Below are 26,844 nucleotides of genomic sequence, written 5' to 3'. Positions count from 1 at the left end.
ATCTATTCTGTACAGGAGCCATAGAGAAAAATAGTTTTTTTAATTTTTATGTTGGTAACAGATTTTATACTCCTTTTGAGTTTTGGTCCATGTGCTTATCATTTTTCAGAAAACTGGCCCCCTGTGTAGAGTTGTTCAATGTTCATTGATAGATTGAATCTACGATTCCTAAATCCTGACTATATTTTTCAGTATATGGGTCATAAACACCCCTTTAGAATTTTAGATACTAATATACTATGCTTATTACAGCTTTATAGTGCTTCAGTTATAAAGTAATATTTTATGCGCTATGCCCTATGGTATGGGTCTTTGAAGCCAAGTAGGTTGGGCACGATTTAAGATAGTATGGTACAGTCCATATTTAATTTAAAATTTAAATACCTACTATTTTAATATCGGCAATAACTAACAAGATAATACATTTTGTACGTCATAATTACACATTTTTTAAGGTTTTTATTTTTTTGAAATGATACCTATAGGTTTTCACCCAACATTACAAATCACGTAGTTCTACCTAAAAATTAAATTATAGGTATTCATTGCACGTAGTACAAACATACAAAATTGTACGTTTTAAAAATCTAGTTTGAAATAAATAAAACTGTATAGTACATAAATCTGTGACTGCCCCCGACTCTCATAAATCTCGGAGTGCACAGGACAGAATGCATTATTTTTAAATCTATTCTGCGGTCCGTAACTCGTACTGATACAATTTCGGCAGAGCAGCCGCCGAGGGCTATTGGAGCTGAGCGATGTGGCGACACTGGGAATCGGGATCCACCGCGATTGCGCATCAGGTCCGTTCTCGCTCCGACTATGCAGCGAGTGAGCGAGCCCGAGCGAGTGCCGACCGTGGCTGACACTGCCCGAAGTACAGTCGAGTGGAGCGCGAGCGAGTACTGAGCGGTCGTCAGTCGAGTCATTAATCAAATTCCAACGGTCCCAGCGTTTCGTGTGTACGACGTGCGTGCGTGCATACGTTATTATTGTTTTCCCCTCCACCGGTGCCGCGGGAAGGAAAAAAAATGGTGTTCGTGTGTCGTCGGATTGCGCGCAACTAGAGAGGAACTGTGGCAGCAAAACGAAATGATTTTCCGCGTTCCTCCGCCACCGCCGGTAGTCGTTTTTGTTTGCTCGTCCCCGTCGCGCGGTTCCGCGTCTGTGTGATCGTGCGTGAGCGTCGGAGCTTTTACGTTCGTCCCCCAACCGGTTGGCGGCTGGTGTGATGGTCGCTCGTTGTCGCCCGAACGCGCCGTCGTCGTAGGAGTAGCAGCAGCAGCTGTCCCGTGTTGTCGGCGTTCGTCAGGTCTGCGGTTGAAATGGCCGAGTATTATCAGGTAAGTTCATTCACCTGTGGCCCAACACACCCCGCACCGCACCGACTATGCGGCGCTCAAAACCGTGAATTCTGCCCCTCGAACGTCGTCCGACGATTTTTCGACCCAATCGAATATAAACTTATAAACTACCACAAATGCCCGTCGCTCGGCGGACACCTAAACGGGCCTGACGATCGATACGTCCAAAGCGGCGGTGTTCCGTGTGGGCCCCGTAGAACCACAAATCACAATCCACATAATTATTTTCTCGGGCACGCTACGTTTCGCGTCCCAAGGTTGTGCGGTGTGAAGCGGGTATTTTCGTGCCCGAGTTTTCCGCCCGCACCTGTGGCGGCGACACGACGACGCACTAGCGCTCGCATAGTTTGTAAATAACAATATTACTATATAGTAATATTATTATCTCGATTATTATTTGCTCGTGTTTTTGTTATTGCCTGTACTTTGTTATTGGTGTTGTCTTATGTCCAGGCGCACCCCGTAATAGGTTTTAGTGGTATTTATTTTCAGCGTAGGATTGGTTAAAAATTTCGGCCCGGGAAATTGGCTCGACCAATATATTTTAATAAAAAAACCATTTATTTTCCCTCTAGGAATTGTCTTAATTTTATAATTATATATTTTTAATCCAAGTAGGTAGGTATATATCGACTCGGTGTTATAATACGACTGGCCGCTGGTAACTTTCATGCGAGCTTTCATGGTATTCTGGGGGGCCAATCTGTTGCAGCCTATTTATCTCTTAGCGTAAAATTGTCCGTGTTGCCATGCTGTTGTATTGGGCATATATGCTATATATAACTATAGTTGTATTAGCATAGTATGACAGTTGTGTCGTCAATTTATAATACTACCCCTTACATTACCCTATCATGATAACCTTTTAATGGTTTTATGTTCCTCGTTGTACCTGTATATTAGTCAGTAACGTGATTGCAAAATTTTTAAATTCTCTTCCCTCTTCTTGGTAAATATTCTTGGGAGTGTTCACCTATTTGATGAAATTATATTATGCACTTTTTAATATTATTTCATGTTAGATAAATATATTGTTTCATGAAAACTAATTAGTAGTTAGCATAATATAGTAATAGGTACATAATGTTTTATCTGGTATTATAGGCTCATTAAATTAAAAAATAAAATTAATTGTGTTTTGCTTCATAGAAATAAATTTAAAACAGTATATTAGAAAAAACATATTTAAAGCACCCTACTATTTGGATCAGGTTGCAATTGCACCCTCTGATCTCCCTCTTGGTTACTCCACTAATGTTAATTGCGAGGTTTATTGTTAGGTTTATTGTCAGGTGCACATCAAAACAATGCAAAAGGGACAATCAGATTATTGTAGTGAGTCATGGTCGATTTTTATTGTATTGGTGTGCGTTTGATCATAAACTTTGTTAGGTACCTATTTAGGTACTATCTCGGGTACTATATAGACGCTAGTTAATCAAGGTAAAAAGAGTTGCAAATATTTGGCGAATTTCATTTTTTTACTTTTAAATGTTTACTTCCCTTTATTTCTCGCTTTATTTTTAGTGAAAAAAAAAATTTATATAAAATGCATTTATTTATATGTTGCTCATATGGTTGCTTACATTAATATTATAAGCATATTATTATGTATAAGAGTTAAACCTAGATATTGATGAATAATTTTATCGAATTTTCCAATATTAATCTACAACAAAATTACCTACTTAATCCTAAACCAGTGGTGCCCAACCCGCAGCCTGTTAGGTACAGATTTTTAAAATAAATAAAAAAAAACGATTTTTTATCCTATTGTTGGTAGGTATTATCGATATTTTCTGTTGGACTGAGATCATTTGTACTTTTATATTTGGTGGCCCGCTTGGAGATAGTTGTTTAATAGCTCGCTTAATAAGTTGGTTACCAAAGTGGCCCACTGAAGAAAAAAGATTAAGCATCACTGTTCTAAACTATATAGAACTACCATGATATAACGATAAACTGGTATTACATTACCTTCAATAACTATAATCTTATACTATTTGAAAAATACTTAAAAAAATGTTAAGAAATGTATAGTTAATAAGTTAGATCACTAAATATCGTTAAATTAAACATGTTTGTTTTAAATACAGATGTAGATGTTAAGTTTTAATTAATTTTTCTTAAATCACATAATTTATTCGATTTACTTAGGTACTACCTATTATATATATTTTGAAGGATACTTATATAATATATACCTACTATATATTAGGATTATTCTTTTGAATATCTCAATTATACCTACAGAGATTTAATAAGCACGCACTTGTCCTCTACGTGGCCACTCATGTTTCAAGTGTATATTGTGTCCTTAAACATTTAAATTTGTATGGTTTTTTATAATTTAATATTTTATTCTTATCAAAATTACTACACAGTACTTGATTTATTTCTGGTTTGTCAAAAGTTAATATATCATGTATGTAGGTACTTACATAATCAAAAAACTGTTATTAAGATGTACATTTATTTATTGAATTACTTAAAAATTGAGATATTGTTAACTGTAACAATGTATAGATTAGAATAACAGTCTGTAATCAGAATATAGGTGAGCTGAAATTAATGTTAAAACTTAATTCCAGATGTTTAGAGCTCTTTCAAAATTATATTTTCATGAATATAAGTACCTATATAGTCGAGTATATAGTATTCTATTTTTATAAAATATAATATTTGTAATTGTTGTCTAAGATTATTGATTGAATAATATGCCTTGGTAGAATAGGAATGAAACTACGCAATGTATATAAATAAGAATGTAAATTAAATTTATAAGACTCAATAAAATAGCTCTGTACCTAATTAAATAAAACAATAATGAAATTTTCATCCTTTTGCCATTTAATTTACAATGTTTAATGTCTATAGTCTATAATAATGAATTATTGATATATTTATTGAATTATATTTAAATTATTACTGTCAAAAAGAAAAAAAAAGAAAACATTAATAATGTACCTATAGTTTTTGTATGACTAATAAACTTAGAATAAATGTAGTGGTAAATTGTAGGTATGTTAGAAGAATTAAATTTGAGTTTACGTTAATAGCTAGGCATAATATTCTCTAGTTATCTACTTCATGTAAACAGATATTAAATTAAACTAAACTAGTTAGTTACCTAAATAATAAATATAATTTTTTTGTTTTTGTTTTTCAATCCGGAGATAGGTTTTTAACAAATTTTTTTTCACAACATATGTTTTCTCAGTCTTTCCCTGTCACTAGTCATGTCTTAATAAATGTAATATGTAATACTTATCTTATCATCTGATATAAAAATTATTTTTTATACTGAGAATTACTTAAATTAGAATTGATACAATTAGATGTATATTTAACTGGCATGTACTTTAAATAATACAATAAATAAGTATATATGGTTTGGCTCGTGGGTTGGTATTATAAGTTACCCAAAATGTATATAATAATGAGTAACTATTAAAGGTTTATTATGGCTTATTCTTAAATCTGAAACTGTTACATTTGTATAATTATTAACATCTAAAAAAATATCATTAATAATAAGAATGAATTATGAAATTCTAACAAAATTAAAAATTTAAATTAGATGTTATTTATTTATTATAGACTTTAAAAAAATAGATTTCTATAAGTATCTAATTGAGAATTTGAAGGTAGTTACCTATAATAAATCATAATAATGTATGAATGATTAATTACTTTTCTGATAAGATATAATTTATAGGTTTTTGTTTTTAGAAATATAACATCTTGGTCAATATATTATTTTTGTATTTATACAATTAACATACACAATAGCATACACATTATTGTATCTACTTATTTTGTTTTCTATCTTATAAGTAATCATTTAATTTTTAGTGGTTTGCCGCTTTATAATAGGTGATGTTGGTATATATATAATAGGTTTTAGTACCTACTACTAAAATGACAGAATTATCAGCTATTACTTGTCGTATAAATTAAAAATATCAAAAATAATACCTATATCTACTAGGTATGTAAAAAATCAATTACAAAATATTAAATATATTCATTTATTCCCTAAGTTGACAATCATAATGCTTTACTGCTAATTTATTGTAATAGCCAATTACTTAACGGTATGACATGATATGTAGCATGTAATTTTATACAAATATATTATTTTTTAATACACCAGCACAATACTACACAAATACATTATTTTATTACATAAACATGAAATAATTAAATATTTATCAGTATTAACCTACTTAATTCATAATTGTCATTATACCATTTCTTTAAACTACTTAGCAATAATAATTGCAATATTTGTGGTTAACCATAAAAAAATATTTTAGTAAAGGATAGGTAATAGGTAGTGAAAATACATTTTTAAAAACCAATGGTTTGGTAAAAAAAAAATAATTTTTTCAAAAACTTTTTTAATTGTTATAATTTATAAACAAAATGACATATTTTGGCTGACCTTATTTACATATACCTATTTAAGTGGGTATTAATGTATAACCTACAATGCTCTACTTAATTATTTTCTTATTGATATATTATTATAGTGATTTCTGCTTAATGTAATCATTTAGTAATTTAATATAATGAAAAGTTAAAATACAAACTAAAAAATATAGGTAATTCTAATGTTAATTGCTCTTTAATTGAAAGGATTATACACTAAAGTTAATTTCTTCACATTAAAAATATATGTTAAATTATAAAACAAAATAATTTTTATTGTTTATTTACCTATATGCCTTTTTCTAAAATAATGTTTGCATTATATGTAAACTATATTCATTATTATGAGTTATGTTATTATGATTTTTAATATAACATTGAAGATTTAGATAATTTTTGATTAAGTATAATAATTTAATATGGAAACAAAAACAAACTTCAGAGACTTAATAGTTAAATATTTTAAATTGTTATCTAAAAATAAAATGTTCAATGTCATTAGAAACATATGTAGTCTTGTAGGTATCTACATGACCTTAATAATCTATAACATCATATTTTTATTTTCAATATAATAAATTATTATATTTAAAAAATAATTTACATATATTTTTCAAATATTAGAGAAAATAAAAAAAACCTCTTCAAAGTATCAATTTGGCTAGTTTTACATAAGTAATTAATTTTATTTGAGTATAATCAATTACGATAATAATACCTAGTAAATTGATACCTAAATTATATATATATATTATGTTTACATTTAATTATCATAATTATATCAAATATATAATTTATCATATTCTGTTAACATTACTATTATTTTTTTTCATTAAAAACTTAGTTACTTACTTTACTGGAATGCTGAATGATTATGTTCCATTCTCAGTTCTATTGTAGAATTTCTATAAATTAATGACTAATGAATTGACAAATTAATAGAAGCTTATATTCTATAATTCATATTATTTTTACCTACTTACTTTATAACTATTAATTTATATGATTTAATATATATTTAATAGATAAAATATTTTTAAAACTGATATTATAACAAATAATTTGTATTGTTTTAGGGTGAATATATATACAATCCTGTTTTATATGAATTGGGTTTTAAGTATGGTTTGGTAACAACAAACAATGATGGTACAGGACACGATTCATCTGTCATTGATGCATTAACTCCTGCACGATTAGACGAGCTGAAGGAAACCATAAGGCGTGAGATTCGACGAGAGCTTAAAATCAAAGAAGGAGCTGAAAAATTACGTGAAGTTGTTACGGATCGAAAGTCATTGTCAGATGTTACGGATATTGTAAAAAAATCTAACACTAAGCTTGCGGAACTGCAGGCAGAACTGCAAGAACTTGAATCCCATATCATACTCAGTCATGGAGCAACAGGACAACAATCGTGTTCTGGTGCTTCAAATAATTTGTTTTCTTCTGGAGTTCACAAGACATCTGGGACTAATGGATCAGCAGATCGACCTATTTCAAGTAATTATAAATTTAAAATATGTACAAATTGGTAGTCTTAAAGACTATGTAAAATTAAGATCTAAGTCATAAAGCAAATTATTCTTCAAGGTTTATTATTATACTGAAGTACTATGATAGTGATTACACACTGATAAATATATTTAAATACTAATTGAAAGTGACTGGTAGTTCCATATTATCATAACTTTTGTTCGTTATTGTGTAATTATGAAATATAATATGGATAATTTAATGATACGTATTGACACAGATCAGCTATTTCTGTTTTTAATGTAATTTGGAGCTTAGGTATTATGTTTAAGTTTAAACAAAATACCAACATTTTTAGTTTTTTTTCTTGCTATTTTAGTGTATTTTATGATATTTATTTATATATTTAGATTAGTTAAATTTTTTTTTTAATAATTTAAACTTTGTTAAATAATATTTTTAAAAAAGGTCATATGAAATGTAAGAGTGTAATCTGAATTAATAATCTGGGGATGCTGAATCCTTCTATTTTTTCAATGTGATTTATGATTACCTAATGAGAAAAATCACTACTCATTCTATAATTATATATAAGTACATAACGATGGCTGTACATATTAATTTATCAACATAAATAAAATAAGAATTATAATTAATCTTAAATAAAACTTTTTTTGATATCAATAGTATTATGTATGGAAATCACAAAATATATTGTGCAATCATGATTGATTAATAGTAGGTATTATTATGAAAATAATGAGTTATATAGTTTTTTGTTTATAGATTAGGTATCTAAAGTCTATGCTATAATAGGTATTATCTTTTGATATGTAGATATTTTATGACACGTTTAGTGTGTTATTATAATAATTTAACTAAACAAACAAGGAACAACTATAAATAACAAGCTTATATACAATTTGCACCCTTTGTTTTAATAACTACTTATGAAAGTGTTGAGTTTTTAAATTACTATGGTTATTACAATTTTATTAGAAGAAAAAACCAACAAATACTAAAATGCACAAGTATTGATAATTTTAATAAAATTAAACCTGACACAGATAGTAATCCTATTACATTAAATTAAAAAATTAAATTAAATTTTATTATTAGTATGTATATATAATGAAATAATATACATGTTAACAGATCAGTAATTAAATTATTCCTAGTATGTATTATTCAAACAGATTAGTCAGTATAGTGTTTTATAATTATGTTTAGATTTCTACAGAACATTGCATAATTTAGGTAATTTTTAACACCAGAATGCTTAATATCAGTTGATACAATTACATCAGTAGGTATTATAATTTTGATTGCACTTTGATAAATATTTAAAAACTAATAAAAGTTAAATTTGTTAAGCAATTTATAAAATTGAAAACATTAAATTTCTTTTGTATAAAATCAGTATTTGTAAAAATAAGTAATTTTAAATTATATATGTATTAAATTTGATAATTTCATGATTATTTTCACTTTGATAAAATGTATGTTATAACTCATAAGTTGCTCCCTGTTACTTGATTCCACATGAAATCACTGATTATATAAATATTATAATAAATATATAACTAGTTTTTTTCTAAAATATAATTTGGCTTAAAATTTAAAATTTAGTATTATGTACCTAATACTTGTCTGTTATATTCATCTAATTAGTTAAGTCATGACATATTCATCTTTTCATTTAATATTTTTACACTGGTCAAAAACTAATTACCTATTGTTATTTTGTTAAGCTTTTAAGGATAAAATTATATAAGTAGTTTATGAGAAAATAAAATCTACCTCATTGTTAATAATAATAATAACAATAATATTATTTTACATTGTTGTAGAATCTTGGTTTTTCTCTTACCTATTTTCGCTTATGTAAAGAGTGACTGATATGTTTTGTTATGTACTTAAATATAATTTTTGTATGTTTCAAAATTCATTTAGTCAATTATAAAATGAAAAAAAAAGAAGCATTAGTTAACTTTATTAAATCAGTTATTATTAAAGTAAATAGTAATTATTTTCCAAGTGGTACTCTCAACCTTTATTTGAAAAAAATGTGTACACATTTTGAACAATAGACATGATACAATAAGTTATAAATGTAATATATTATATGTAGAGCAGAGGGAATCCAGATCACAAAACTCTTGTAGATAAATTTGTTTCATAGATTAATTATGTTCTGAGAATTTAGACATGTTATTATTAATATTTTAATGCATTACCAGAATAGTGCATTCACCAAATAATCTAGTTTCTAATGTAATTACTAATTAGAATACAGATGCAATGGTATCCTTGAAAAAGAAACTTACCTACATCTTTCCAATTTATTTATAATTACAAGTATCACTTTTGATCACTCAAATAATAAATTATAATGTTCTTCATGAATTAAATACATTTAGTAGCTCAAATAAAATAAAACACTTGATAAAACATTTAGGTACCAGGTACTTAAGTAGTACAAGATGTATGAAAAATATATCATGAAGATAATCATTTCTATTAAAAAATTCCTTCAAAACACTCGTTATTAGTTTATTCTACTAGTATACTCCATATTTGGTTGAGTTCAGAAACATAGCTAGGGAGAGGATTCATTGGGGTCATGACATCCCCCCACCCCTAAATAAAATTCAAGCTACGTCGCTGGTTGAGTTATACATGAAAAACATTTGTAAAAATTGTGTATAATGACTGTACAAATTACTAGTTGACACTTGACTGTTGTTTTTGTTATTATAACTACTAAAAAATATTTAGAAATTGTGTTTTTTTAATTTGATTTATTTATTTAATAATTATATTTTTAGGTTCTACGCCTATGCAGTTTGTTGGTCAATCCCCTAACCAAGTCCAAGAATCTAGTTTTGTGAGTGACCTTAGATTAGTACAACTAGAAAAGCAACTTAATATAGAATTAAAGGTAAATTGTTTAAACCAATCATTTTTTTAAATTACTTGTGCAATTAATAATTGGATTTTTATTTTTCAGGTTAAACAAGGAGCTGAAAATATGATTCAAAGTTTAAGTAATGGTCATTCACGAGATAAAAAGTTATTAGCTGATGCCCAACAAATGTTATCAGACTCTAAATTAAAAATTGAATACTTAAGAATGGCTATTTTGAAAGGAAAGCAGACTAAACAGCAGAAAGAAGAAATGAAATCTAATAGTGAAAACAAACATGGTTAGAAAAATTATAATTTTCATAAAAATATTTTTAAGGAAATAGTGTACATTATGAGATATTGAGATATATAATGATGTCATTATAAATTATTAATTCATAAAATTAAATTTATTGTTTAAAAAAAGTAAATCTTAAGACTGATTAAAAATTATAGTTAATTGTAACAAACTAGAAAATAGTTTCTTTTAAATTTTAAATTAAGATGTATGATTGGTAATAAGAGTGAATTGAAAAAAGTCATTTTTAAGTAATGTTTTTGACAAATTCAATACTTTTAATGTTTTTGAAGATAATTGATTTTTGGTTTCTAGTTATAAAAAAAAGCGCATATTCAATCATCTAAAAAGTATTTATTTTCATATTAAATATATCAATTTAAATAGAATTTTCTAAATCATAGAATTTCTCAAATTCATAAAAAAAACTTTAATTATCTTTTTACTATAGGTACAAATTAGTTTTTATTTATTTAATAATTGATTAAAATGACTCACTTTTGATAAAATCTGGACATTTTTTGTATAGTATATACATCACCATTGAGTAGGTCACTGTAATGGATATATTCAATTTGAATTATCATAAATCATTCTATAATTATTTATTTTTACATACCAAAACATAATTTTTTGTTAGCCTATATTTCCAAAGATATTTTGTTGTAATTATTAATAGTGCCATTAGTAATTTATTTTTAATTGGTAATGAGAAAGGTTGAACTAATATTTTCCAAAATCAATTTGCATAATATGTTTTAATATTATTTTGTATATTAATATAACTGTAAATAACTATTATAAGTTAATCCCAACAAGATATATATGAATAGGGTCATGTTATAAAAAAGTTAAAAATAAATCTAAATAGGTATGTTAATAAATTAATTGTATAAAATAAATAATATAGATAGTTGCAAAAAGTTTAGTCCTTACAAATAATATTTTTGGCATCAAAAAAATAACTAAAATTATTATATCCCATTTTAGTATTTAAATTCTGCATTTGTTTGTTTTTAAATTTTTAGGGTTTTGTTATATGATACTTTTAATTAATTTTTCAATCCTTATTAAAATTAATAATTTTTTTTTTTTTTTTATTGAACTTAAGCCCGGCGACTAAGACCATTAGCTGTTGTAGGGGTTATGAACTGTGGTAGGGGTAAGGGTTGGTTGGATAGGTTGTGTTTTTACGGTTGGTACGGTTGGTTTAGGAACACGTGTATGTGTGGCAAGGTTTTTGAGCACTACATACCTAGGTGGTCACCCATCCGAGTACTAGTGGCAGCGGCCGTTGCTTACTCTTAACCACATGAGTGATTAATTTTAGCCACTGCACCGCGCCGAGCCACAATTAATAATTTATTAATCAAAGATAAATTTGAAGTTTTTGTAATTTTGATGAATATTGTTTTTTAACATTTAAATAACAATTGATTATAAAAAATGTATGTTACCATGTAATACCATGTTGTACTCTGTATAACCACCTATATTCCTATTCTTTAGCTATAGTTGTATCTTGTATGAATAAAATAACCACATTCTTTCGGTGATAGATACAATTTTTTACTAGATGCTACACTCAAGTATGGTTAGAGATTTTTTCTCTATAAAATGTGTGTATACATATTACCTACTCAAAAATTTAAAATAGATCATTGTAAAGTTAATACAATTCAAGAATTTAAGTTACCTATTGAGTAAATAAATTACTATGATTAATTATTTTATTTTATGACTTCATCCAATTTATTGTGTTAGAAGATCCCCAAAAAAAGTTTTAAATTATAAATAATTCAGTTTATGAGTATATAACTATATTTGAATGTTTAATTAAAATTTTTTTTTATTGTTTTTTTCATTTTAGAAAAGTCTGAGTCACATTTAGAAACTCCATTAGAAGAACGTATAGCAGAGTTACGGCATAGATTAAGAATTGAAGCGGCAGTTGTTGAAGGTGCCAAAAATGTTATTAGAACATTACAAAGTTCCAAAATTGCAGAAAAAAAACCTCTTCAAGAAGTAAGCATTTTTAAAATTATAAATAAATCTTCCTACTAGTAATTTATTAAAAAAAAATATTTAAATGATATAAAATCTTGATTTCTCTATTTAATAGAATGCTTTATCTGTGAATAATACTAATTTACAACATAGCACATTTGTGTTGTAACATTTCAAATTTTGTATAATTATCTTTAATAGTATATTGAATTAATCTATTATCGAATTTTGAGGTAAGTAGATTATCCATGTTTTCTCTCTGGTTTTTTTTTACAATACTTGAATTGTCAAGTGAGAATTTTTTTATCATATTTTTTTTAAAATTTTAACTATATAAAACCTACAAGAAAACTCAGATAGTGTAATTACCTTAAAGTTTGATTCACTCTTATATTAAGCTAATTACACAAATTTGGAACTGCTGAATGCAAATTTCCGATGCATATGTTTGATATATTATAATATTTGTACTAAGATAGAGATAACATAATCAGGTGTAGTGTTCTCTTACCTGTTTTATCATTTTTTAGAGATAAATTATGATTCGCATTGAGTTTATTATCAGAATATTTGTCTTTAAGTTTACTTCTTCAGATATAGTGGATGCCGCTTATCGGACTCATTAGTCTATTAGACTCAAAACGGCTAGTACCGATTTGCACATATACTAATATACAGCAAACAATTTGAATATTCGACTCACACACTGGTTAATAGGGTCATTTGAAAATATAAACAAACAAAATATGTACATATTATAAAAATATAAATGAACATACTATAAATGGTATATAAGTTGGTACTGGTATGGTTGCTTTTGTTAGCAATTTTGACATATTTGAGCCACATAAATCCTACGAAAATATGATAATGAAGTTGGTCGAAAAAGGGAAAATTCAACCAACCCTAAATGAATTTTATCAAAAAATTTAAAGAATTTAAATATACATACATATTATTTTATTTTTAATTGCATTTATACATATCAATAAATATTTTTTTAAGTACATAAGTTTTAATTTTAAAATTTGTTTTGGGTCAATCGCCTTATTGACTCATTCGAGTAATAGATTCAAATGGTCATGTCCCAAAGTGAGTCCAATAAGCGGCATCAACTGCATATATAACTTACAACTACGATACAATTTTTTATTATTTTTATAGTGGCTTAGAGTCATTCTAAAATTTGTGTATGATAATTACTTTATTTAAAAATAAATTAAAACCAGTCAGATAAGTAGTACTATTTAAAGATGTCACTATATTATTGAATAAATATGTATTTATCATCCTAACACGACTGAAGTATTAAATTAATTATTGAAATGTGTTTAATTATTCATGCAAACTAATATCATTTATTATGATTATAATGTAATGTATGTATGCATGCTATTATTGAGCGCATAACAGATAAACACTAATATTAATAAATAAATAAAAAAACAGATAAATATTTATTTCTATTTAATTTTTAACTGTGTATGATTAACACAACATTATATTATTATAATATAGAATTTGCTTTAAGTATTTAACAAAAACTTTTAGTATACTTATTTAATAAATAATTGTGTTAGTAAAAAATAAATAGCTGATATTAGTAATTTTATTTTCATATGACTTATCAATGAATAACAATTTTTTAAATAAATTGGTCAATTGATTGTCTAACAAAATATTGTTTGTATTATTTATACACTAACTTTACATAATACAATCAATTTATAAATAAATTGATTAAATTTAACTGTATATATTTAAGATATATTTTATTTTATTATATGTAGTTATTAAATTTATAAATATTTTAATAACTATTTAAAGTGTTTTTATATCTTAATAATATTTAAATGCAAAGCATTTCTAAATCTCTATTTTAAATATATATATTTAGTTTGTAGCTTATATTACGAGTATTACTTCATTAATATCAATGATTATTAAGTATGTTTTTAATGATTTCATATACATAGTTATTATTATTATTTCAAATAATTATTCATAAAATATATCTAAATATATTTTCTGGATTAAAATTTTTGGCTGTAAAAAAGAAACTAAAATATAACCTTGGTTACTTTTCAGATTAATATGTAATTACTTCTATTCGTTTATTTGGATTGAATCCAATATTTTTACATTATTTTTTTTTTTTTTGTTTTTGTTATCTTAAAATTAAATTAATTACATCATGCAAAATATTTTATAAAATAGTACAATTTATATAGTGTTTGAATTAAAAAAAATATGGTTTTATATTAATACATTAGAGACATTTTCTAAACATTGTCAATATCTCTGATTGACCAGCTTCACTACCAATGGAATACGATCTATGTCTGGTATTATAATACCTGCGACAGTTAAAACAGGAACAATCAGGATTCTTGGAAGGTCCAACATGATGATCTTGTTTTACAGGCGATCGCATAGGACCAAATTTTGATGCCATTTTAGCAACTTGAGTCATAACAAATGTAGAATTTGACGGCTGCCTATACATGGGTGATTGTGAACAGTCACTAAAGCTGCCCATATCGTCATTTATATTTTTTACTTTAGACCATGGGCGTCTTGCTAAAGTTTGATTTTTTTGAAAACCAATGCTATTGAAACTCCACGCAGTCTCGGAGCATTCATCATCTGAACTACTGCTTGTTGTGTCATCATAGTTTTTTGACTTGTATGTTTGTTGTATATTTTCGGATTCGAAACTAGTTAAACTACTATTTTCTAAGGTAGTTGAATCCATAAATGATGATAAACCACAACTAGATGACTCATAAAAAGAAGAATCTGATATCGTATTTGTAGAACTTATTGCGGATAAACAAGGACTTCTTTGTAACATACTTTGATTAGACATTGTTGATTGACTTCGAGCTTTGTTAGATTTTTTTGATATCTTTTTGCATTTAATTTTGACATCTGATAAATTTAGTAATGTGTCTGTAGATTTAGATGTGAAAGTATTATCTGAATCTGAAGATTCTGTGCAATAAACATCAATATGTACAGTCCTGGCATGATGTTTTTTATGTTTATCTAATTCATATTTACGATTTTTTATAAAAATGTTGGTATTTTCCTTAACAAAAAAAAAAAAAATAGTTATGAGTAATACATATTATTATTAGTAAGCAATTAAAATACCTTTGTTAAGATAGTTGAAGTAGAAGGAGATGTCTGACAGGACACATCCACAGTTTCTAGATGTTTTTTTGGCGGCACATTGGTACAAAAATGTGCTGTATAACTTTGTGCTCTTCTAGTTGACATGGGGCTTCTTATACCACAACATACTTCACATTGAGGTACTATATTGAATGCACAATCACATGTTGATCCACGAGATGAACTGCCTAGACCAGAATCTGTCCTTTGAGGTGGCTGGGCAGTAAACACAATATTTCCTCGTTGAAATCCATAGCGTGGTTGCTGAGATAATGGTAGATTGTTATTGGGTTGTGTTAATTTTAAATGTGCATGTATAGACCAATCATGCATTAAACCAGGATTATTATCATTGTTTTTATTTTTCTCCATCTCATAAGTCACTATTAAATTTGTTACATAAGAATATATTAAGTGTACATCCTAAAGCTAAGTTATAGAAAATACTGGCCACTTGGATGAGTCAAAAGTATCGTAATTCTCAGCTGAGAGCTGTAGTTTTGGCATTGCATCAAACATACTGTTCAAAGCATGCTACTGTTGTTAAAGAGAGGGAACCAGTATCTTTCCAAAGGTCATAAAAATGACAAATTCACCCACATACTGCATTCCATAATCAAAATACAATTTAAAATAAGTTAACATAATTCATAATTTTACTCCTGATAGTAATTTATCTATATATTGATGTGCAATTTATGTTGTTAATAAAAAAAAAAAAAAAATAGTGTGTGGTTCTTCTAAAAATGTAGTCTAAATGTTTGTAAAATATTTTTAAGAATGTTTTAGTTTGTCGTGCACCTTGTTGAAAGTTAATTAGAAAGAAATTTATGCATTTTTATTAAAACTATAATAATATATATATATATGACATTCATAATCAACATTTATATAAATGGTCGTAGTAGTATATCCAGAAAAGTAATGGCTTTTAGCCAACTGAAGTGTGCTAAAAAGATGCAGTTTCTATTTCCAGATAGTATAATGTAACAACTTGACAAAACATACTATTTTTTTTTTGTACTTTATAAATATTATGAATTAATTAATTAGTTCAGTACTTCAGTATCAAGGTTTAATATCATATTACGTTATACATATATGAATAAATAACATTTAGTTTATTCACAGTTTAATTTGAATTGTAAAAAAAAATTATGAAAGCACCTATGCATTAATTTTTTTTGGCTTAATATATGTTGTTAAATTATCTTAATAAAATGTATAATTATTGCAGTAACTATAAATGAATTTTAAAAATGCTATTCTAACCATTTATTTATTTTTATATATTTTATAGGTATAGGTATAATGTATATAATAGTGTACCACAAAAGTATTAAAATATATAGTATAAAACATGTTAAATTACCAAAGTTTATTGTAGGTAGCACATCTAGTTTGTTTTTATTGTCATTGATATATAGTTTTATTAAAGATAATTAGCTTATTTTTCTCATTTATGTTATATGTATTTATTGAGTATATTCACATGGTTGTGTTATTTTAAAATATTAAAGATGTTACATGGACATATTTGTTTATTATTTACAAACATTTACTGTTAAAATCTACTTTTCTAATATTTATTATTTATACACAAAAATATCAACAACAAACTATTCTGTGTCAAAATTATAAACCTTTTAACAAAATATTAAAAGTTAATTTTATACCATAGCGAATAGTGTATTGCCAAAATATATTCTATAATACATGAACATTTGATTGAGTTTATAACAATTAAATGTATTACATGTATTTAGTATGCATATAGTTGAGGAAATAAATTTTTTAAAGTATAAAATGTTCTATATTAATCAGTAGTTGTTCTTATTCATATAATAAATAACTACAAAAAAGTGTGGAAAAAATAAAAATCATTTTTATTGTACTCTATTCAGAATTATTATTTTAAATGTAATAATGCAATGTCATTTTATCTTTGCTTCTCATCTCAATAAACATTAAAAATATTTTATATTAGTACTTTTTTATTAAGTTGAATTTAATTATAAAAATTACTTTTTTAAGAATTAATAGACCATTATTAAAATACTATTTTAAAAGTTTATTTTTTAAAAGTATTATTTTCTTTTTGTATTAGGCACAAGCCAATCTTTTAGAATCTAGTTGTAAATTGGATCTTTTACGGCAATCACTTGAACACCGTCGCCAAGAGCTTCCACCTAATTCTACAACAGCTATCCAATTAGTACGAGAATTACAAAACGCTCAAGCTGCTAGTCCAACTCCAAATCACGCTTATGTTAGTTTACAACCATTCCTAAAAGCAGAAAGAAATGTGATACCAGAAAAAGCTACTGTTTCTAGGTGTGCTGCGGTTACTGGTAAACTTGAAGTTAGGTAGGTATCTTAACTAAGTTTCTAAACAGTAACATCTTACTTATTAAAAATATTTATAGGTTGATGGGATGTCAGGATTTGCTTGAAGAAGTTCCAGGTAGATCAAGACGAGAAAAAGACAATCCTGGAGATTTAAGATCTTTTGTAAAAGGAGTAACGGGGCGTAGTTCTAGTAAATCATATAATATTAAAGATGAAATAAGTAGTAAGTAATAAAATAAATACATATTTTTTATTAAGAAATTAATATACTTTTTTACATTTACAGATGAAATTATGGCTGTTATTAAACTAGATAATCAAACAGTTGGTCAAACTAGCTGGAGACCATGTTCTCAACAAGCTTGGGACCAAAGGTGATTTTAATTATTATAAATTGAGTGTTTTTCATAATTTAATAAATACTTATTAAGAAGCAAAACATTTTTTTTTCTAAATGTATATTTTAAAATATTTATTAAATTGGTAGTTCAATTACATATTTTAATGTTTTTATTAAAAGTAGCTTAAATTTTAAAACATTGTAAATAGTTTTATTATATTTCTTCTTACTAATATTCATTAACTATTGATTAAAAAAATAATAATCTGAAGACTAGATTATTTGTTGCTAATTGTATGCATTTAAGTTATATATATATTTAAATTGAATCAAATAAAATAATACATTTTAAATTGATTATAGATTTTCTATTGACTTGGATAAATCTCGAGAGCTAGAGATTGGTATTTATTGGAGAGATTGGCGATCACTGTGTGCCATTAAATTTCTTCGATTAGAAGAATTTATTGATGATATTCGACATGGTATGGCTTTGCAATTGGAACCACAAGGACTTCTTTTTGCTGAGGTACTTTGAATTTATATATAGTTATTAATTTATTATAATGTACTTGACATGTTTTAAATAATGGTGTAGATTAATATGTTGATAACTTACGTACATTTTTTTATTTATTAACAGTTATCATTTAATTTTATCTTATACATAAAAGTTGAATGGTAGTGTAGTAGTAATTAAGTTATTTTAATTTAATGCTATAGGTATGAAAGTTAACATTTGAAATTATTTTAATTTGGACGTATTTTTTTATATTTTAAACTTCTACCATAATAGATTGTTTATCCTAAAATTTACCGTATCTCGTAATCCAAACTATAATAATATTTTATTTGAATATTTGAGACAAATACCTGGAGTGTTTTATAAAATCTATGTTTTACTTATATACTTACTCTTATCGTAAAATGAATATTCTAGGGTAGTTATCTAATAAATATGAATAAAATAAAATTATACATTTTTCAAACTATACTGTTAAATTTGATTATTAAAACAAGAGTACAAACAAAATGCTAGACAAATTTATTATTAATAACCTGTTTAACAAACTAATTTTTTTAATACAATCAATCTGATTATCTATAAAAAAAATTAAGAATATAAAGGTTAAAGTATAATCTTAATGGTTTTTTTATATTTAAATTACATAATCGACTTTAAAATGTCGTGATTTAGAAAAAAAAAGTCTCAAATTAAAATAAATAATATAATAGTAGACATTAGATAACTTGGTACATTCAATTACTTATTAATATATTATATATATTTTTTATATTTTGTCTCATATACTTTTCCTTATTATTAAACTGTTAATATCTATATTGATATCATTCATCAATCATCTCTTTTGGTATAAAAAAATAGGTCTACTCAAGTAGCAACATTATTTTTATTTAAATAAATTATCACAATCATGTATTAGTATATTAATGTTTCTAATATGTTTATGCGTATATACGTATGTAACAAATGGCAGCTGAATTATAATATATTCTATTAGTAATTATTAATTTTATTTTTCAAACAAATAATATATAAATGGAATTTTTTCTATACAAATTATTGATTAATATAAAATTTTCTGACTTCATCCCAATTTTACGACAACATATCAATTATATCTGGTCATTCTATTGGAATAGTCTTCCGGCTAATTTTGCCTCAAAATATAAAAGTGTTGTTTCCGTCATTTTAAAAAAAACCTGGTTCTCTAATCTTAATTTATCCAGAACTTCGATTTTACAATTTACCCGCTTACGAGTCGGTCATTATCTACTTCCATCTCATTCCTATAAACTCTCTCTAAACGATCCCCCTTACTTTACTAAACACTCCGAAGAGATAATTAGCGACCTCTCCGATATCATCTTCAGCTGCCCCTCATTATCCTCTAATTGTTTAACTCTTTTTAATTTTTTAAAATCTCAAAACATCCCAACTAACTCTACCTTCTATTCTCAATCCCAATTCTGAAATTGCTATAATCCAAATATTATCCTTCATCTGTGAGACTGTTCTATCCATTTAATTATATCTAATAATTTTAAATGTAAAATATAAATGTTATTGTAAATATACCACTATAAACCACAAAGTTTCAATAAAAAAAAAAAATTTTTTTTATATACTTATAAATAATTTTATTTGATTACTTAATGATCAGAAGTTATAGACATTGATTATTTTTCTAAATGCTCTTGATTTATGTTAATAATTCATTCTATACAATTAGTTAAAAAATGAAAATTTATTTAAAATTCACAATTCGGTACAAAGATGTATTATGTATTTTTTATTAACCAATTTTTCTCTTCATTTAATAATATCAGTTATTTTTCATAAAATATTATTTTTTATATGCTACATTATGAGTATGTGACTAATACCTTTTAAATTATAATTTTTTTCTTTTTTGTATACTAAACTTTTATGATTTCGTGCCATAGTATGTGAATATATTATTTTGGGAACAATTACTTATAAATCACTGGCAGAATGGTCTGCCAAATTTTTTGATAACAACTATACTTTTTAGATGTAGCCATACCTGTAATTATTACATATTTATCACTAAATCATACATCTATATGTGATATCCAAAGTCAAAACTGATAAGTTATATATTTAATGACTGATTGATTGAACCCGAAACACATGACAATATGATACACAATTGTTATCTGTATATTTAATATTCAGCATCAGTTCTGTATATTATATTTTTCATATTGGTTCAGTAACTTTAGTTTGAAAAGCCTTATGAACAATTAATTTTTACTACTATGATGTTTACTTAATTAACCTATCCAAATCAATCTAACTATTCTATACATTTATTCTTTGGTTTTTAAAAATTTTGAAAAAAACCTAAAATATCCAATGAGAGAACATAGATAATGTATTTATATTTAAGTTTGATAATTCATCAATTCAAGTCAATATTTAAGCTAGTATAAAATTAATACTGCTAAACATTCATTTTGGTATATTACGTGGTAATAAGACTGATATGACATGCATGGGTTTGACATCCTATTAATACAGTTATAAGTTATTTAAAAATTTAGTTCCCATATCTCAATAATAATTATTTTGATTTCTAAAATTATATGTAATAATTTATTTATATTTTTAGATCAAATTTTTAAATCCTATGATATCACGTCAACCTCGTTTACGAAGACAACGTAAAATATTTAAGCAGCAAGCTAAAAACTTCCCTAGAGCAAATCAAATGAACATCAATATAGCTGCTTGGAGTAGACTTCTTAAAAGATCATCACCTTCAATTCAAAATTCACCATTAGTTCCTGTACAGCAACACTCAAGATCACATTCACACTCAGACAGCTCCACAGGTTTATAAATATTTAATAGTTTATAATATTTATAACTAATTTCAATATGATTACATAATTTAGATGGAGGCGATGTGAGACTTGAAGAAAAATGTACACCTGGTGAAACACCTGAACCAATTAACACTTGTGGATTGGCTGGTGCTCGGCCATTAGGTTTAGGGGTTGCGGTTCTACCACCACTGCCACCCACTATTACTGAACAGCGTAATATATCTACGGGATCTCCCACATTCCTACCTTCAACAGTTTTAGCTGCAAATAAGAGGATACCAACAGTACCAACTGTACCACCTCCAAGGCCACCACGACAATTAGATCAAGAGGTAAGTGTTATATTCTTGCTTAAAATGTTAGCTATGAAGCTTTTTGAACATCAATGCACCAGGGGGGTAACTTGTATGATATGTATAGCTGCAGAATGCGTTGAAGGAATTTGACTTTTTACATGACGACGAGCAACAGACATTACCACCAGTTCATAGGAGACATGTAATGACAATGTCTGTGAGCATAGAAAGTGTTGGAAGTTCAACTTTGGGAACACCGCAGCCGTCTCCTCTTATAGAGTTTCCCCAGGACGAGGTACATACTCTTCCTACACCACTGTGCTAGGCTTATCTAACACGCGTGCGCATAACTGGTATATCATCCATTTCTTACTGATCTTGTGCATGATTAATTTGGAGTATTGTTTTATTTTATTTTAAATTAAACGATTACATGTATTTTTAACATTTGCTTTCATTTAGCTAAATATTAGTTTAAAGATAACACAATTGTATAAAAAGTGTGACTTATAACTTTTAAAGAGATATAATCTTAAATTATAGCTTATTAATTGCTTTAATTTTTATTTAAGTTAGTAAACTAAGTTTGAGTCCCAGATTAATATTTATGATTAAATATATAATTTAATATGTTTGATTATATTATAAAACAAATTAATTAGTTAAAAATAACAAAAATACCTAAATAATATTACATAATATTATAATAATATATATTAGTTATATTAAGTAATTCATTTTTTCAAAAATATATATACTTAACTAATATTTAAAAATTCTTTACTAGAATTTTGTTCACAGTATGTTTGTATATTTAGTATTTCATGCATTTTTTTTATAGACTTTTTATCATATTTATTAAATTCCAAAAGTTGTATGTTGAGAATGTAGTTACAAAATATGTACTTTATTCATTGAATTTTATATTAACGAGAAATTCATTTGTGAGCCACTTCCATATGGAGGTTTTTTTTAACCTTAAACAGAAACTAGAAGCTTAGAAGCTTAAATATATTCCAAGTCTCAAAGAGTCTATTCCTATAAGTTTTATTGTAAAACGTATTGTTTAATTATTGTAACATATTTTCATTAGTTTGCTCAAAATGACTTCACCTATTTATTTTCTGGGAAGGTACACATCAAAAATTATAATTTTTATTGATTAATAATATGCATTTATTGTATTATTCAATTGTAATTCTAAATTTATTCAATATTATGAATATCCATACAATGAAAAAAATTGAACGATCTTGAGAAATATTTATCCATAAATCCATTTCATGAAATTGTATCCATATTTGTATAAAAAAATGTTTCAATTTTAAGAAATGAACAAAATTTATCATATACTTAGTATATTGTGTAAAAAGTATATTATTCGCAATATGGATACTTTTCATGAAGTGAATGTCTCATGTTACTTTTTTCATCGTTAAACATGTTAAAATAGTACAGTTATTTTTTTTATTTTATTAAATTTACCATAAATTATTTCACATTTGTGTATATTGTATTGATCTTATTTTAATTTAAATTTATTATTATTATTATAAATACTGTTATCGTATTAAGAAATTAAAATAATAATATTTATTCGTTTATTACTATACTGCTTTTAATATGTAATGTAGTTCTGAAATGCTGAACAAAATATTAATATAAGATTTATAATAGATAATAAGGTGCTTTAGATTTTGATTATGCTAAATAATTAGATAGATTAATGTTATTTATTTATTTAGTTTTAAGTTTTAGTATAAAGTATACCTTAACATCATGATTAATCATTAATAACGTGTATTATTATTTTTTTTTTTGAACCAGACATTATTTTCTTTTTGCATACTTATATTATTATCTTCAATATTCTATAGTTTATATATATATATATATATATACATATTTATATTTACCTATGTATAGAAACATATCTGAATATGATGATGCTTGGTTCAAAAAATTTAACCTTAAATAAATTATATTTCATGTATTGATCAATTTATTAATTATAATATATTTTTGTTTTTTGTAGTCGCCACTATTTAGCCATCCTGTTTCTCGTGTCCTCGATTATAGGGAGACTGAACCAAAAGCATATCATCTTACAACATCTAATAATGTACAACCAGCAGAATCTAATAAAACCACACTATCTAATGCTTTCAAATTTTCTCAAATGTCGATGGATGATTTTAGACTACTTAGTGTATTGGGCAGAGGCCACTTTGGAAAGGTAAATTTCACTTCTATAAATAAATAAATAAATAATAACATTTAAAATTATTATTTAGATTTAATTAGTAATCTAACTTTCCAATCTTTAGGTAATTTTGTGTCAACATAAAAAGTCTAGTGAATATTTTGCTATAAAAGCATTGAAAAAAGGAGATATAATTGCCCGTGATGAAGTTGAGTCCCTATTGTCCGAAAAAAGAATATTTGAAGTTGCAAATGACATTCGACACCCATTCCTAGTAAATTTATTCGCTTGCTTCCAAACTGATGTAAGACTATCAAAATATTTTACATTTTATATAACATAAATAATTTCTATAAACCTTATTTTTATCATAGGCTCATGTTTGCTTTGTAATGGAGTATGCTGCTGGTGGTGATTTGATGATGCACATACATGCTGATGTATTTACAGAACCGAGAGCCGTATTTTATGCTGCTTGTGTTGTTTTAGGATTACAGTATTTACATGAAAACAGTATAATTTATCGGTTAGTATAGTGAAATGTTAATTATTTTTAAAACTAATTATGTGGTATACTTTCATATTTTAGTGACTTGAAATTGGATAATTTATTGTTGGATACTGATGGGTATGTAAAAATAGCCGATTTTGGACTGTGCAAAGAAGGTATGGGATATGGTGATCGGACTGGAACATTTTGTGGAACCCCTGAGTTCTTAGCTCCAGAAGTTCTTACTGAAACTTCATATACACGTAGTGTTGATTGGTGGGGTCTTGGAGTTCTTATATTTGAAATGCTTGTTGGAGAGGTAATTATTCTAGTTTAATGTTAATGTTATTATCTTAATATATAATTATGTTTTTCTACCATGTTTAGTCACCATTCCCAGGTGATGACGAAGAAGAAGTATTTGATTCTATAGTGAATGATGAAGTTAGGTATCCCAGGTTCTTGTCATTGGAAGCAATTGCAATTATGCGAAGAGTATGTTTTATAATTTATATATTATAGCTAATGGGAGTTAATAAAATTAATCCCATCAATTTTTGATCTAGCTTTTGCGCAAAAATCCGGAACGAAGGTTAGGATCAAGCGAAAGAGATGCCGAAGATGTGAAAAAACAAGCATTTTTCAGACAGGTTGTTTGGGATGACCTGTTACAAAGAAAAGTTAAGCCACCATTTGTACCTACAGTTGTAAGTATCTTTTATTGTTTAATTGTCTATTTATTTGCATAACTAACTAAACATTTTTTCTAGAATTCTGTTGAAGATGTAAGTAACTTTGATGAAGAGTTTACTTCTGAAAAACCTCAACTAACACCACCCAAAGATCCAAGACTGTTAAATGATGATGAACAACAATTATTTAAAGATTTTACATATACAGCTGACTGGTTTTAACAGGGTTATATATATATACATTTATATATGTATAAATAATTTTTCATGTTTAATTTATGTTTGTATTATAATCGATCAAATTGTAATAGCTAAAGCTAGCTAATCATGTAGTTTAGATGCAATTTCAATTATTATTATTATTATTATTATTTATTAGGTATTTGTCCGTTTTTTTCTTTTGCGGACATTTTTCCAAAATGATTGTGATTTATATTTTAAGTTGGAAAACTTGACACAACAAAGCTGCTCAGATTAAATTTTTTCACTAATAGTTACCACACAAATCTTTTAAATAGAAAAGTCTAAACATTGATTCATTGAAGAAATTCTCTCAATATTGAATAGAAAAACCATTTGATGACTAATTTTTAACTACCACTATTTAGAATGTAAGATATTTAGTTATATTGTAAAATTTTAAAACTGTTTTTTTTTTTTTTTATAAATTTAGTATTAAAGTTTATATATAAATAACTATATAATTTTGTGTAAAAATGCGTTCAATGTGTATGTAAACATAGACAAAAAAGTAACTTTTATATATTTAACACATTTTAATAGAAATGTGAAATTATTATTGTTGGCATGTTTTAAATAAATAGCAAACTATAAAAAATTATTTTATTTGCTAGCTGATAAAGTGGTAGATATTATTGTTTACTATACCACACATTTGTCTTATATTAAACATTATTGTTTTATTTAGCTCAATTTATTATTGACAATAATATGCTCACTTAGTGTCTTATGATTAGTATATTATTTTTGTTGTTTAAAAAGTTGATTAAAAATTGTTAAGGCTTTAAATATTTCAATATTATATTTTAAAAAGAAAATCTGCTATTATGTAATAGATAAAATATAATCATGAATATGTATATTAATATAATATATTGAATATCACTTTTTATTTTATGTTTTAGTTTACATGTATTAACTCTTTTATACTTCTCAATACTGTTTGGATATATTCTTTAATTTGCTTAATGAAAGAATATTATTTTATTATAGTTTAAAAAATTTATTTTATTTTTAAACGAACATATGAGTAATTTGTAATCAAATGTGTGATTGCCTGTTAAGTGCTATATAACTATTGTTATACTGATGCTTGTAAAGTTGTGACTATTTTAATAGCTTAGTGTTACATACACCCAAGCTATAAGAGTATAATAATTTTCTTGTTTTATATCACTTATTTTACTTTTCTA

At 25.9% G+C, this 26,844-nt stretch overlaps 2 protein-coding genes across 3 annotated transcripts; one reads left to right on the top strand and one right to left on the bottom strand.

The window, feature by feature from the left end:
• Positions 1-831: 831 nt before the first annotated feature.
• Positions 832-26,822, top strand: LOC114126378 (serine/threonine-protein kinase N). 2 transcript variants are annotated; one of them, XM_027990317.2, is made up of 19 exons: positions 832-1,346; positions 6,878-7,304; positions 10,106-10,218; positions 10,288-10,483; positions 12,353-12,507; positions 17,774-18,033; positions 18,093-18,238; positions 18,302-18,389; positions 18,719-18,884; positions 21,514-21,736; positions 21,800-22,062; positions 22,151-22,321; positions 24,062-24,262; positions 24,354-24,533; positions 24,604-24,755; positions 24,819-25,038; positions 25,107-25,214; positions 25,286-25,426; positions 25,490-26,822. In XM_027990317.2, exons 1-19 carry the CDS (start codon positions 1,329-1,331, stop codon positions 25,631-25,633), a joined length of 3,372 nt encoding a protein of 1,123 aa, XP_027846118.1. In that variant the 5' UTR covers positions 832-1,328; the 3' UTR covers positions 25,634-26,822. The 2 variants fall into 2 exon arrangements, with proteins under 2 accessions (XP_027846118.1, XP_027846120.1); XM_027990319.2 differs by lacking the exon at positions 22,151-22,321.
• On the bottom strand, positions 14,579-16,332 carry LOC114126379 (uncharacterized). The gene is made up of 2 exons (XM_027990320.2): positions 15,646-16,332; positions 14,579-15,580 (listed from the first exon to the last, which is right to left on the bottom strand). The coding sequence occupies exons 1-2, from the start codon at positions 16,036-16,038 to the stop codon at positions 14,759-14,761; spliced, it is 1,215 nt and encodes a 404-aa protein (XP_027846121.2). The 5' UTR covers positions 16,039-16,332; the 3' UTR covers positions 14,579-14,758.
• Positions 26,823-26,844: the final 22 nt, after the last annotated feature.

The sequence above is a fragment of the Aphis gossypii genome, chromosome 3 (assembly GCF_020184175.1).
Source record: "Aphis gossypii isolate Hap1 chromosome 3, ASM2018417v2, whole genome shotgun sequence".
NCBI classification, from domain to species: Eukaryota; Metazoa; Arthropoda; class Insecta; order Hemiptera; family Aphididae; genus Aphis; species Aphis gossypii.
This window is presented reverse-complemented; position numbering and strand designations above follow the sequence as displayed.